At 54.6% G+C, this 12,441-nt stretch overlaps 1 protein-coding gene and 1 long non-coding RNA gene across 6 annotated transcripts in view; one reads left to right on the top strand and one right to left on the bottom strand.

Moving 5' to 3' along the window:
• Positions 1-9,216, top strand: part of TCF20 (transcription factor 20) — a 187,742-nt gene extending 178,526 nt beyond the window's left edge. For 3 of the 5 annotated variants that reach the window (XM_070453451.1, XM_070453452.1, XM_020876872.2), the window contains exons 4-6: positions 1,246-1,295; positions 2,311-2,438; positions 7,918-9,216. In XM_070453451.1, coding sequence (XP_070309552.1) covers positions 1,246-1,295; positions 2,311-2,394 — 134 coding nt within the window. In that variant the 3' untranslated portion in view covers positions 2,395-2,438; positions 7,918-9,216. The remainder of the gene's footprint in view (positions 1-1,245; positions 1,296-2,310; positions 2,439-7,917) is intronic. The other 2 variants (XM_070453450.1, XM_020876873.2) reach the window with 2 other exon arrangements.
• LOC110126936 (uncharacterized) lies at positions 7,088-7,921 on the bottom strand. Its single transcript, XR_011482944.1, has 2 exons — positions 7,637-7,921; positions 7,088-7,589 (listed from the first exon to the last, which is right to left on the bottom strand). It is a non-coding gene; the product is annotated as an uncharacterized lncRNA (long non-coding RNA).
• Positions 9,217-12,441: the final 3,225 nt, after the last annotated feature.

The raw sequence follows: 12,441 nt of genomic DNA, 5'->3' as shown, positions 1-12,441 counted from the left end.
CTGTGCCGTCTCTGTCGGCATGCTGCAGCCACCGCCCAGGTGAGACAAAGGCGCCTCCTTCGGGCTCCAGCTGTCCGTCCCTGCTGCCAGGGAGCTCTCTGGCCAACTGGAGCGGCAGGAGCCTGGGTCACACCGTGTACTTGTGGGTTGTAAATTAGCACATTTCATTTACTGTCGTGCTGTTTGCTTGGGGGTGGGGAGTGAGGCAAAGATGAGCAGGACTTGCTGTTTCCCAAGCCCTCAGGCCTGCCTGGGGCTGAGAGGACTAAACCTGCCCAGTCCTAGGATCCTAGGACTCCAGAGGGGAGGTGGCTCAGCCAAATTGTGGGAGGGTCTCTGTTGGTTTACATAAAATGTAGAGGCCTCAGAAGTTTCCATTTGTGTGTCCCCTTGCTTATTATTATTTCACTTGAAATCTGTGGCTACACAGGCTGCTCATCTGGACCTCGCTTTAAAGCTGAGTTAAATTGTAAATTTAACAAGGCTAAGTACATGCCGCCTCCTGCCATGGTGCCTGGGAGCTCTCTGAGAACGTGTGACCAGTATTAATGTCCTGCCACCACCTCTGGCTCTAGGGCTGAGGATTCACAGCCCTTCATGGGGGTTCACTTTCCTCTGAAGCCCTAAGCATGGCTTGCGGAGCTTCTCCAGCATTTCCATGGTTGGGGGGAGAGGGCGGCAGCAGGGCTGGGCCTGGCCTCCTTTCTGCCTCTGACCTGTGACTCGACAGGAGAAAAGAGGCCTGCAGATTCAGTGTTTCCACAAGGAAGCCTTGGCGTGGGCCTGTGGAATGGGCTTAGCCTAGGATAAGAAATTCTAAAGAGAACATTTACTGGAGATGGTTAAAATAACAGGATGTGATCATGGGAATACAGAAAAGATAAAATTAGTGTCACCTATAATCTTACTATCCAAAGAGTAAGGTTTTGGATACTGTCATATTTTGGTAGATTTCCTTTGTCCTTTTTTCTGCGTATAAACATTGTGACAAACAGGACTGTACTCGCACGTGTCTGTACTCGAGCAGTTTGTCTCGTGTTTTCCCGACTCTGAGACCCTGTCCGACTGACTGATACTGCACCATGTTGAGGTGCCCTACGTTATTTGGGGGCATCTCTCATGTCCTCCTATTAGAAATCACAGTGCGGGGTCCTCTATCTCCGTGTGTGACCCCCACCTGCGCCCCGCGCCCCTCGGGCTGTGCCCCACACCAGGCTCCTCCTGACTGTCCCCTCTGTCTTGCAGATTGTTTGCTCCACGAGGAGAACTTCTCGGTGAGGTGCCCCAAGCACAAGGTGAGTCAGCCTGCAGAGCTGGTGCTCCCTGCAGGGCTAGGGGGTCGGGGCCTCCTCCTGAAAGACCTGGAGACCTGCTATTCAGTCTCAGGCCAGGGCTCGGTGGACGGAGGGGCAAACTGGAGGGAGCCCTGTGATGTGGAGTCAGCACCGTGTAGTGGGGGAGCTGGGGAGAAGGTATTTTTATCTGTTAAGAGAAATGGATGAAACTTCTGGTTTCCGCCTTAGTTTAGTGGAACCCCAGACCACAGACTGGCGTGGGGTGAGGTTGGCTGCAGGCCTGGATGCAGAGCAGAGGCGTCTTCCCTGACTAGAGAGAGCTGACGCCCGGCTCTCAGGGGAAACACTGTTCCTGCCAGGTTCTGCTTCTGCAGGCGCAGCCCATGGTGTCTGCATTTGGTTCAAGAGTTGGTCTCTTGGTCACCTCTCAAATTTAGGAAGGGAAGAAAGATGCGGGCAGTGTGTGTGAATGGCCTGTTTCCAAGACACCACTCACGGGTGTGGAGAGGGGAGGGTGTGGAGAAGGAACCCCAGGAAGGGCTGGGCCAGCGGAGCCCTCCGCCTGGGGCTCCTGCAGCGGCGGCTCTCCTCCGGCTGAGGTCACACTGACCCCTGGTGGCCGCCGGTGCTCACAGCCTTCAGTCTGCTCAGTGGGGCCAGAAGGTGCTAGAAAGAGGTCATCCTGACCGTCTGCCCTCAAATTGCTTCTGAAGGATGCTTACTGATGCTTCTCTTTAAAAATTATTTCCCGGGATGGATCCTTGGATCTTACAATTTTCTCTTAATTTTTTACTTAATTTGCATTTTTATTTTTTTAAACTTCCCTTTTTGAAGTGTCATATTTTGCCTCAGTCTTTTGCCCTGTCTTAAGTATCTCCTATATGTCGTTCAGTACTGACTCTCTGCTTTTTCTTTCCTTTTCCATGTGCGTTCCTCGCCTCACCTCCGCCTGCCCTGACCCGCACGCTCGTTCTCTGTCCCTCCTGTCTCGTCTCCTTGGCTTTGCCGACGTCAGCCTCCCCTCCCATGCCCTGTCCCCCCCTTGCAGAACAAGACAGCGAAAGGCAGCCTCAGCACAGAGCAGTCGGAGCGGGGGTGAGGGGGGCAGTGTGCTCGTGGGAATGGAAAGTTCAGCAAGCACAGGTGAGTCGGGGCCGCCGCCCCTGCGGACTGTGAGGGGGTGTTGTGGCCTCTGCCTCCTGCTCCCCCTGGCCAGGAGGCACCACGGTGTCTTAACTGCATGAGGCCAACACCTGGTGGATAAAACACTTCTCCATTGTTGCTTAGCCCCCTAGAGTACATGTAGAAAGATAATCTGGGGCTTTAAAGTGGTTCCCTCGTCCCCTGGGGTCCAGGGGCTCTTCCTGAAGGCAGGCCTTGGGTGGGGTTCCTGGGGGCAGCTGGCTTTCAGGACGGAGCCGCTGAGGTGGGGGCGCTTTTGCCTGCAGCCCTCGCTTTTTCCCCGTCTCAGTAAGGCTTCTCACCAGAGATCTTTTCTTTTTTAGTTTGCTTGATGTCTCTAAAGCTTGGCTTTCCTGGTGGCTCAGCCAGAAGGAATCTGCCTGCAGTGTATGAAACGCAGGTTCCATCCCTGGGTTGGGAAGATCTCCTGGAGGAGGAAATGGCAACCCACTCCAGTATTCTTGCCTGGGAAATCCCATGGACAGAGGAGCCTGGTGGGCTACAGTCCATGGGGTCGCAAAGAGTCACGACTTAGCAAATACACCACCACAACTCTAAACCTTTGAGTGAGTTCTCCTTTGAAAAAAAAAAAAAAATTCCCCAAGTTTTGTTATGTGAAATCTTCCCCCACCTCCCGGTGCTATGAAAGATTCCTTTCATAGAAGTACAAAGGGAAGGAAAATCCCCTCAAAGATTTAGTAGACTTTAGCACCACATTTAATTTTACTTTAAAAAATCTCAGGAGATTGAGTTGTGCTTTTCCATGAGTGCGTCTGTGGGTTCGTGGTGGGGCTGGTAGCATGTGCCTGTGAGAGCAGGATTATATGACTTGGGTCTCTTGAGGCAGTGGGCCTGCAGTGCCCACCCCCACCCCGCCTTCCACATCCTCCCCCTCCTTACTGAGTCACTGAGGGAAAAGCAAAACAGAAGAAAAAGCAAAATGTAACTAACCTGGGGCACTTGCTTCTACAGGATGGGATGGGCGGCTGGTTGTCTCAGAAATGTTCTTAAGGGATTATCTACTCTTCAGGTGAGGGCATCTGTGTTTATTCCAGGCGTCTGCGACCCACACACAGGTGTGCAAGGCCTGGCTCTCCGGGGCAGCACTGTGTGCCTGAGTGTCTGGAATGTTCCCTCCCCCCTGTTACAGATCTTCCCCTGGGGTAGTGCAGGAGACAGGAGACTCGGGTTCGATCCCTGGGTCCAGAAGATTCCCTGGAGGAGGGCACGGCCGCCCACTCCAGTGTTCTTACCTGAAAAATGCCATCGACAGAGGAGCCTAGAGGGCTACAGTCAGTGGGGTTGCAAAAAGTCGGACACGACTGAGCATTTGTGTTACAAGGGGTGGGAGTCTGCCTAAAATTCATCTGGGACGTGGCAGTTTTCATCTGGGAAGTCACTTGTTTCTTAGGTGGGTCCCGGTACCAGCCTCCAGAGAAGGCCCTCTGCTGGGTGACAAGCCCGTGGGGGTTACAGTGCTCTCATGAAGATGTCCAGTGAGGACTCCACGCTCTCTCTCTCTTCTTCCCTGCTCTTCCGGGGCGTGGGGGCGGGAGGCTGGCCACCACGGGAGCTCCCCACGTTTCTAGAACCCACGGGGTCCAGTGACCCTCAGGCAGCAGCAGTCTAGAGGGTGCCAGGCCCTGTGTGTCCCTGGGTTTGGTGGCGGCACTGCTTCTGGGCGGCCCTGCCACCTTCCCGGCCCCGGTGTTTAGAGCCGCTTGGGGCGGAGGCCACGGGGAGTGTTCCCGGAAGTGTCTGGGAAGAGCCGGCTGGGGGAGAACCACTGGTTACTTGGGGCCTTTTGGTCCTGTCCTGGAGTCCCAGCCTGTGTTTGAGAAAAATAGGAAGTCTGGGCCCAGTTTGCTCTTGGAAATTTTAATTTTGTTCATCCTCTCTGCCCATTCTTGGGCTCTGCCAGCTGCCAGAGCCCTCGGCTCTCATAGGGCAACAAGCCTCATGGTCCATTGCTCACAGGGTTGGTGTTGCTGTCATGTTTATACCAAAGAAATGAGGCGCCGAGTGATTAAGTGGTCTCTCAGTTTGGGGTTGTTTCAAGTCTGTTGAGGTCAGACCTTTCCCTCTTGGAGGGAAGGGAGGGACAGAATGCCGTCTCTCATCCCCCTGAAGTGCTTGTCATGTCAGGGCAGGGCCCTTCTCCTGGGTTGGCCCCTCAGCCCTCTGCAGGTGGCGGGAAGCCCCAGCGTGAGGGACAGACGAAGCCCCTCCCCTCAGGGAGCATTCACCTTGGGGTCTGTGCTGCGGGCGCAGATCCACCATTACACAGTGGGGAAGGGGCAGCGATTATTCCTGTGTGGAGACTGCGGTGTGACAGGGTCAGCCCACTCAGCGTCTCTGTGCTTCAGTTTCTCCTTCTATGAAAAGAGGACTAACAGTGGCCAACCTTGTGAGGATTCCGTGAAGAAATGTCTCCACCGTGCCTGGCGCAGCCCTGTCTGGCAGAAAACCCCTGGGCTGGGGGCACGGGGATGCGAGTTCACATCTCCCACTGCCGCGTGAGGTACCTGGCGCTAGTCCCTCACCAGGCCAGCTGTGCCCGGAAGGAAAGATCGGTGGGCGGCCCTCTCCCTAGCTCAGGGCGGCTAGTGGATGGGGCTCCTCACCCGGCCCCCGTTTTCATCGGCAGTAGACACGGGGACCCCGTTCCCACCCGGCCCCCACCCCGTGGGCAGGAAGCCGTGGCCTCCATCCAGCTCTGCCTTGGCCTGGGTGCCAGGTTAGTGCCTGGGATCGTGTCCCAGGTCCCCTTCCCTCCCACCCCACGGCCCCGCACGCTCTGCGCCGGCTCCTGTCTCTCCGCAACTTGAGGTTCCCGCTGCCTGTAGGGCCAAGTGCAGCTCCTCAGCTCACCTCCGAAGGCCCTGGGGTCACCTCTTCTGACTCCTCAGCCCCCTCGGCTCCCCGGGCCGCGGCACTGTGCCTCGTCTCTGCTCTGGGTCTCAGCTTCAGGGCACGTCCTCAGAGCAGCCTTCCCAGTCCCCTTGTCCCCAGTCTGCCACCTCCCTGGCCTCACCACGCTTTCGAGTCACTGGCATGTTCACATACAGTCTGCGTCTTCCACTCAACTGTCCTCCCATGAGGACAGGGCGGCTGTCTCAGCCTCTTCATGCACTGACCCAGGATCGGGGGGGACGGGGCGCGCATGGTGGTTCCTGTCCTCACGGGGCGGCCCAGGGAGGAGGGTGCTGACTTGATGGTGTTGGGCGGGCGCAGGCTCCTCACGTGCTCCCCAGCAGCCTCGGGTCTCAGCTTACAAAGGCGAGGGCAGCCTCAGCCAGGCGGGGGACCCACCCAGGTCCAGGCGGCTGAGGTGAAGCTGAAGGGCAGCAGAAAGAGGCTGATGGGAACGCTTGGGCCTGGGATGAAGGCCTGATCGTTGCCGACAGCCGAACATGCCGGTGCCTCTACAGAGAAGAGAGTGGCCTCAGCACAGAGGGCCACCCGCTCATCTCAGGGGCCACGGCTCTGCCCGGGTGCTGCCTCCGCAGCCCCATCCGGCACCTTTGGCCAAGACCTGCAGTGATGGAGGCTCCGAGGCAGAGTCCCAGGGGCCCAGTCAGAAGAGCTTTGTGACCGTGAGCCCCAGGCCCAAGTCTGACCAGCCCGGGGCTTTGGGCCGCACAAGGCCCCCTCTCAGGGCCTTGTCTCCAAGATAATGGGGCGGAGTAGGGGGCAGGCCTCACAGTGTTCCAGTGAAGTAGTGTCTGTAGGGCTCCTGGCAGAGTGCATGGCCCCTACTAGATGTTTCAAGAGGTTTCTTTCTATTCTTCCTACTAAAGGAATAGTTTTTAGGAATAACGGAGACATTAGGGTCTCATTGTATTCAGGGAACCAGGAGTTTGGGCCTGTCAAGTATCAGGTCCTGGGGAGGGCCCTGCAGGGAAGGCCGGAAGGCTGGGTGCAGGCAGGGGTGTGGATGGACCACCAGGCCCCGGTGGCACCAAGGGAAGGAATCCAGGCCAGCAGCCTGCAGAGCCCGCCTGCCAGGCAGACCCTGGTGCCGAGACCACCTGCGTTCTGGGGGGTGCAGGCCAGAGACCGTGCCAAGCGCTGCGGAGAGGGCAGACCCTGCCCTGGCCCTTGCTCCACAAGCCGAGCTTTGCAGGATGTGAGGGCACCTGTCCTCTGTTCCTGCCGTGGCCCACATCCCTGGCAAGATTTGACCCCTTTGGTTCTTGCTTGAGGCGCCCTGCCAGCCCTGCCCTGGCATCACTTTGACAGAGGGCCTTTAGTTCCTGGGGTGATAGCAGAGAAGGCTGCTTCTCCCCCTTTTCCTGGCAGCCTCAGTGCTGGGGGAGGGGGCACTGGGGTGACCCCCTGGGTGCAGGGGAAGCCACACTGTGGCCCGTGGCAGGACTGCTCAGCTTCTGGCCCAGGCAGCCAGCGGCCCGAGGTTTGCCTTTACCTGAGGGCAGTGACTGTCCTGCTGTCCCTGCAGGTCTCTTACTGTTTGTTCATGTTTTCTGCCAAGCAGTTAGGAATCTCTGGCAATGGTGGGTGGGATGTCTGTTCTTAGCTCGTATACACAGGCTAGCCTAAACTAGTTTGTGAATTAGTAAGTTTTACAGAAGCAGAAAAGGGACTGGTGATGCCTGGGGTTTCCTGAGGTTTATTGGTTGGTGGAGGGCACCGGAAAGGGTTTGAGGAAGAAGCCAGGTGAGCCCCCCTCCCCACACATGGCTCTTGGCTTAATTTTTCTGGACTGAATTCCTCAGAAACTGCTGTGTCTCTGAGATCTTTGCATACGTAAGGACCCATGAAGAGTCCTGAGGATGCCCTTGGTACAAGCCTGCATACCCTCCGTGGTCACCAGGAGAGTCTTCCTAAGCCTGGAGCCCAGGCCGGAAGGAGAGACAGACGCCAGTGGCAGGGCCTGGGGCGCCCCAGAGGATGACCTGAGAGCCGCCCTCCCCAGAGCGGAGCTCCCAGGAGTGTTCGCTGTTAGGTGTGAGAGCCGCCTGTGGCTGGAGGCGACCCGGGCATGGTCCTGAGCTGGTTCTTCCACATCAGCTGGGTGCTCAGCCATCTCTGTGAGGACAGGTCCCCAGGCCCACGTGCTGAGTCCTGCTGTAGGCCACAGGGGGCAGCGTCCTGAAAAAGGGTCACCCCAAGAGCTGCCCCACTGCGGGCAGCCCCACCTCCGGGGTCAGGGGAGTCTCTCCTGGTCTCGGCTCCCTCCACAGCCCTGGGCACGGGCACTCTGAGTCCATTCCCCGTGCGGCTGGCCAGGTCATTGCCGCCTTTGCCCTGTTTCAGGCCCAGGGCCACACAGCCGGCTCCACCATGGGCCCTGGGTGTTTCCGGTGCCGGCTGCCGGACCCTGCAGAGTCCCCCCACCCCAGCACCACCACAGAGCAGGGGCTGTGGGCTACAGCAGCACGCAGAGGTTCCCAGCACCCAGTGTCTGTTTGTCTTGCAGGTGAGACTGTGGAGATGAGAAGGTGGTGGACACTCGTGATGGAATGGAAACGGTCCTCCTGTGCAGCCACACCCCACCCTGCCCCACCCCGCGTGCCTGCCGGCGCCAGCACTTCCTTCCTAAGTTCTTACATCACTCTCAAACCGGTGACACCACAGGAAAGAAAGACCCAAGAAGTTGGAATGGCTGTTTCCATGGACACAATCTCCATAGTGACAGTGTGGGGGGAGGGGGGAGGGGTGGGATGATGGGAAAGGGTGGGGGGAATTAAAAGGGAGGGATAAAAATATATATATATAAATCTATTTTTAGTCTGGAAAGACTTTGTTTAAATGAAAGGTGCGCTATCCCTTTTGATTCTATTTTAAAATTATCTAGTTAAAGAACTCCAAATTTGTTCCAATAACGTGAAATTTAAATATGAAATTGAACCGAACAAACTCTGATGTCACAAGGACAGGGGTGGCTTAGATCCTTGGCCCAGCTCACACAATTCACAGACTCTAGACCCGGGGTTGGAAAGACAGACGAACCACACCAAACCATGTCTTTGTCAGTAATTTGTCTCAAAAGTGGGAAGGTCGAGGGGGGAGGGAAGTGGGGGATGGTCTGTGTTTTCAAGAATGGGAGAATGATGTTTAAACACAAAAATAAATCTTTTTCATTTCCAGAAACACTATTTATTTATTATTTTTTTAAATTTTTATTTTTTTTTCGGGGCGGGGGGGGCACATTGGCAGATGCCCCAAGGCGGAGGCCCCACGGTCACAACTGTGTCCTGGGTCCTTGGCCGGTGAGAGCCCCGAGCGTCCCACCAAAGCGGCTTGGCCGGCAGGATCAAGGGATGGCCGCCCCTGGGCATGTTCCAGGCAGCTGTTGTGCCCTGAGCTCTAGGGCGGACGGGACGAACCTGAGCCGGAGGAGTGGAAACAGGGAGGGGGCGGTGTCAGGTGTGGTCACGTGGGGTAAGCTGACCAGGAGCACCCACTCCACCCTTTCTTCTTTGCTTTCATTTTTATAAAAGAAAAGGGAGCCTGTCAGCTGAGCAGCCCCGCGCTACATGACTCTCTATGTTGTGTTGTGTTGTTTTGTTTTGTAAATTGTATAATTTTTAAATATCTGAGTTTTAAAAAAAGAAAAAAGTACAAAAAAAAAATCTTGTTAAGGCCTTAAGAAGGGGTTAGTGCATCTTTCAGGGGTCACTCTGCCGTGGGGATAAAATAGCTGTTTCACAAACAGTTTTATTTAAAAAACAAAACAAAAAAAATCAAAAAAATAATAAACTTCATTTTAACCTTGTTTCCTTTTTTGTTTGAAGCAAACGCGTCTCTTTCTCCTCCCATCCCAGCCCCCAGGCTGGCTCTGGTTCTGCTGCAGAGGTGGCTGCCATCAGACCGGCCCAGCCACCCAGGCCTCCCGCAGGCCCAGGGCCCTTGCAGCAGACCCTGGAATGATCCCAACCAAGGACATTTCTGGCTGCTCAGCTTGGCGGGTGGAACTCAGCCGCGTATGTGGGAATAGCTAGATTACTTAAGTTGAGAGGAGGACAAAATTCCAATCAACATGAATTTTGAAGCTTATTAAAAAATAATGCGATGTTAATGGACTTTGTTTTGTTTTAGAGAACAGAAACACTGGCAGGGATGTTGTGAAGTAGAAATAACAATTGTAAATGAGTTTTGGTGTGCCTACCAGTCTGAGGCTGCAGAAGTGGCAGATTAATTTTGCTGTAATGGCCCCATCCAGCAGTGTGGTCCATTTCTCATTCTCCAGCAGGATGGAGCTGTGGGTGGGTGTGCTGTGTGGGCCACGGGACCTGCATAGGAATGACGGCTTTTTATTTCCTTAGCATCCCGTCTGGTCTTGGCATTCACACAGTTCAGATGAGATGGAGAGATTGCAGGTGTTGGGCTTAAACCACAAACCTTGAACGTATCTTTGGGAAAATACTTTCCTGACAGCAGATGGTTGGTTCTTCATTTTGCCTTTTTTAGTTCTTTTGACTGGGCTGATGATACTTTGAGTAAAACACTGGTGATGGTTCCTCAAACTGGCTCCTGAAATGACCATTCACTAGGGAGTGGCCCTGTTCCACGCCTCACTCCCAACTCTAGCTTTCCAGCTTCTGCAAGAAGCCTCAACTGTTCATGGGCATTTCAACTCCTGCCACTCTTGAGTTCTTTGTATTTTTTTGACAGACTTTTATTTCTAGAGCAGTTTTAGGTTCATTGCCGTGTTGAGCAGAAGGTACAGAGATGCCCCATGTATCCTCCGCCCCCACACACATGCACAGCCTCCCCCAGTATCAACGTTCCCCACCAGAGCAGTGCCTCTGCTTTGGTGAACTTGCATCATCAACACATCATTGCCATCCACAGCCCATAGTTTATGTTTGGGTTCACTCTTGGTGGTGTGCGCTCTGAGTTTGGACAGATGTACAATGACATGGGTTTGCTGTTGTTTAATCATTAAGTCCTGCCCAACTCTGCAACCTCATGGGCTGTTGCCCGCCAGGCTCCTCTGTCCATGGGATTTCCCAGGCAAGAACACTGGAGTGAGCTGCCGTTTCCTTCTCCAGGGGATCTTTTGACTCCAGGGTTCAAACCCACATCTCCTGCTTTGGCAGGCAGATTCTTTACCTCTGAACCCACCAGGGAAGCCCATAATGACATGTACACACCAATAGTATCATACAGAGCAGCTTCACTGCTGTAAAAATTCTTTGTGCTCCCTCTCTCTATCCTTCCCTCCTCTTACCCCTGGCAACCACGGATCTTGTACTATGTCCATAGTTTTTGTCTTTTCCATAATGTCATATGGTTGGAGTACACAGTATGTAGCCTTTTCACATTGGTTTCTTTCATTTGGTAATAGGTATTTAAGGTCCCTCCATGTCTTTTCATGGCACAATAGCTCGTTTCTTTTTGTCGTTCAGTTGCTCAGAGTCCGACTCTTTGTGATGCCATGGACCCCAGGCTTCCCTGTCCTTCACAATCTTCCGGAGTTTGCTTAAACTCATGTCCATTGAGTCAGTGAGGCCATCAAACTATCTCATCCTCTGTCATCCCCTTCTCCTGCTCTCAATCTTTCCCAGCATCAGAGTCTTTTCCAATGAGTTGGCTCTTCACATCAAGTGGCCAAAGTATTGGAGCTTCAACTTCAGCATCAGTCCTTCCAGTGAATATTCAGGGTTGATTTCCTCTAGGACTGACTGGTCCCTTGCCGTTCAAGAGACACTGTTCTCCAGCACCACAGTTTAAAAGCATCAGTTCTTCAGCACTCAGCCCTCTTTATGGTCCAACTCTCACATCCACACATGACTGCTTGGAAAACCATAGCTTTGATTATATGGACATTTGTTGGCAAAGTGATGTCTCTGAATACACTGTCTAGGCTTGTCATAACTTTTCTTCCAAGAAGCAAGCATCTTTTACTTTCGTGGCTGCAGTCACATCTGCAGTGATTTTGGAGCCCAAGGAAATAAAGTGTCGCTGTGTCAGTTTTTTTCCCCATCTATTTACCATGAAGTGATGGGACCAGATGTCATGAGCTTAGTGTTCTGGATGTTGAGTTTTAAGCTTTTTCACTCTCTTTCACCTTTAAAAGGCTCAGTTTCTCTTAAATGTTCTGTTTCCTGGATGCACCCCAGTTTATCCATTCACCTACTGGAAGACAGTTGTTCCACTCTTCAGCAATTATGAATAAAACTGCTATAAACACAAGTTGCAGGGTTTGTTTGTTTGTTTTTTAATAAGCAACTGCCAAACTGTCTTCCAAAGTGGCTGCCCCAGTCTGCATTCCCACACACCTGCAGGGAATGAGAGTTCACCCTCGGAGCTGGGCGGTGTCGGGGAGCTGGGCGGTGTCGGTGCTCTGGATTTTGACCATTCTATGATAGGTGTGCAGTGTTGGTGTATTTTTGAAGAGTTAAGTTTTTAAACCAGATTCAAAAACAAGGTTAAGGTGACCACCTTAACCTATAAGTAGCCTGAGGCAAGTTCACGTTGTGCAGGCAAGCTCCAGAACTTTCTCGTCTTGCCCAGCCCAGTTCCCAGAAAATCCCAGGAATCGGCCTGCACCCCGCGGCTCCCGGCCCCGCCCCCCGTTGTCCGCCGACTCGCAGGCGCGGTCGCTGCCTGGACCCCAGCGGGCGGTACCGGAGTCAGGTGAGCCCGCTGGGCCCGCGGGACCCCGCACCGGCGGGAGCTGGCTCTCACTCCTCCGGCCCCCCAGGCAGGAGCGGGAACTGAGGGGGGTGTCTGCCGCAGGGGCGGGGCGGGGGGTGAGCGAAATGCCACCAGCTTTCCCCGCGCCCTCGCTGGGCACTGCAGCTGCCCACCTGCTTTCCAGGGAGCTTCCTCCGCATCGCCTTGGGGGCCCAGGGCTGGGTCTCCGCGCCGCGGGCTCAGGCCTGGAGCGCTGCTCGCCCGCCATCTTGCTGACGTCTCCCTGGACGCAGGCCCAAGTCCGGGGGTCGGAGGCGCCTTCCCGCCGGGGCCAACACCTGAGGCCCCGAGGTGTGTT

The sequence above is a fragment of the Odocoileus virginianus genome, chromosome 23 (genome assembly GCF_023699985.2).
Source record: "Odocoileus virginianus isolate 20LAN1187 ecotype Illinois chromosome 23, Ovbor_1.2, whole genome shotgun sequence".
Taxonomy (NCBI): Eukaryota; Metazoa; Chordata; class Mammalia; order Artiodactyla; family Cervidae; genus Odocoileus; species Odocoileus virginianus.
This window is presented reverse-complemented; position numbering and strand designations above follow the sequence as displayed.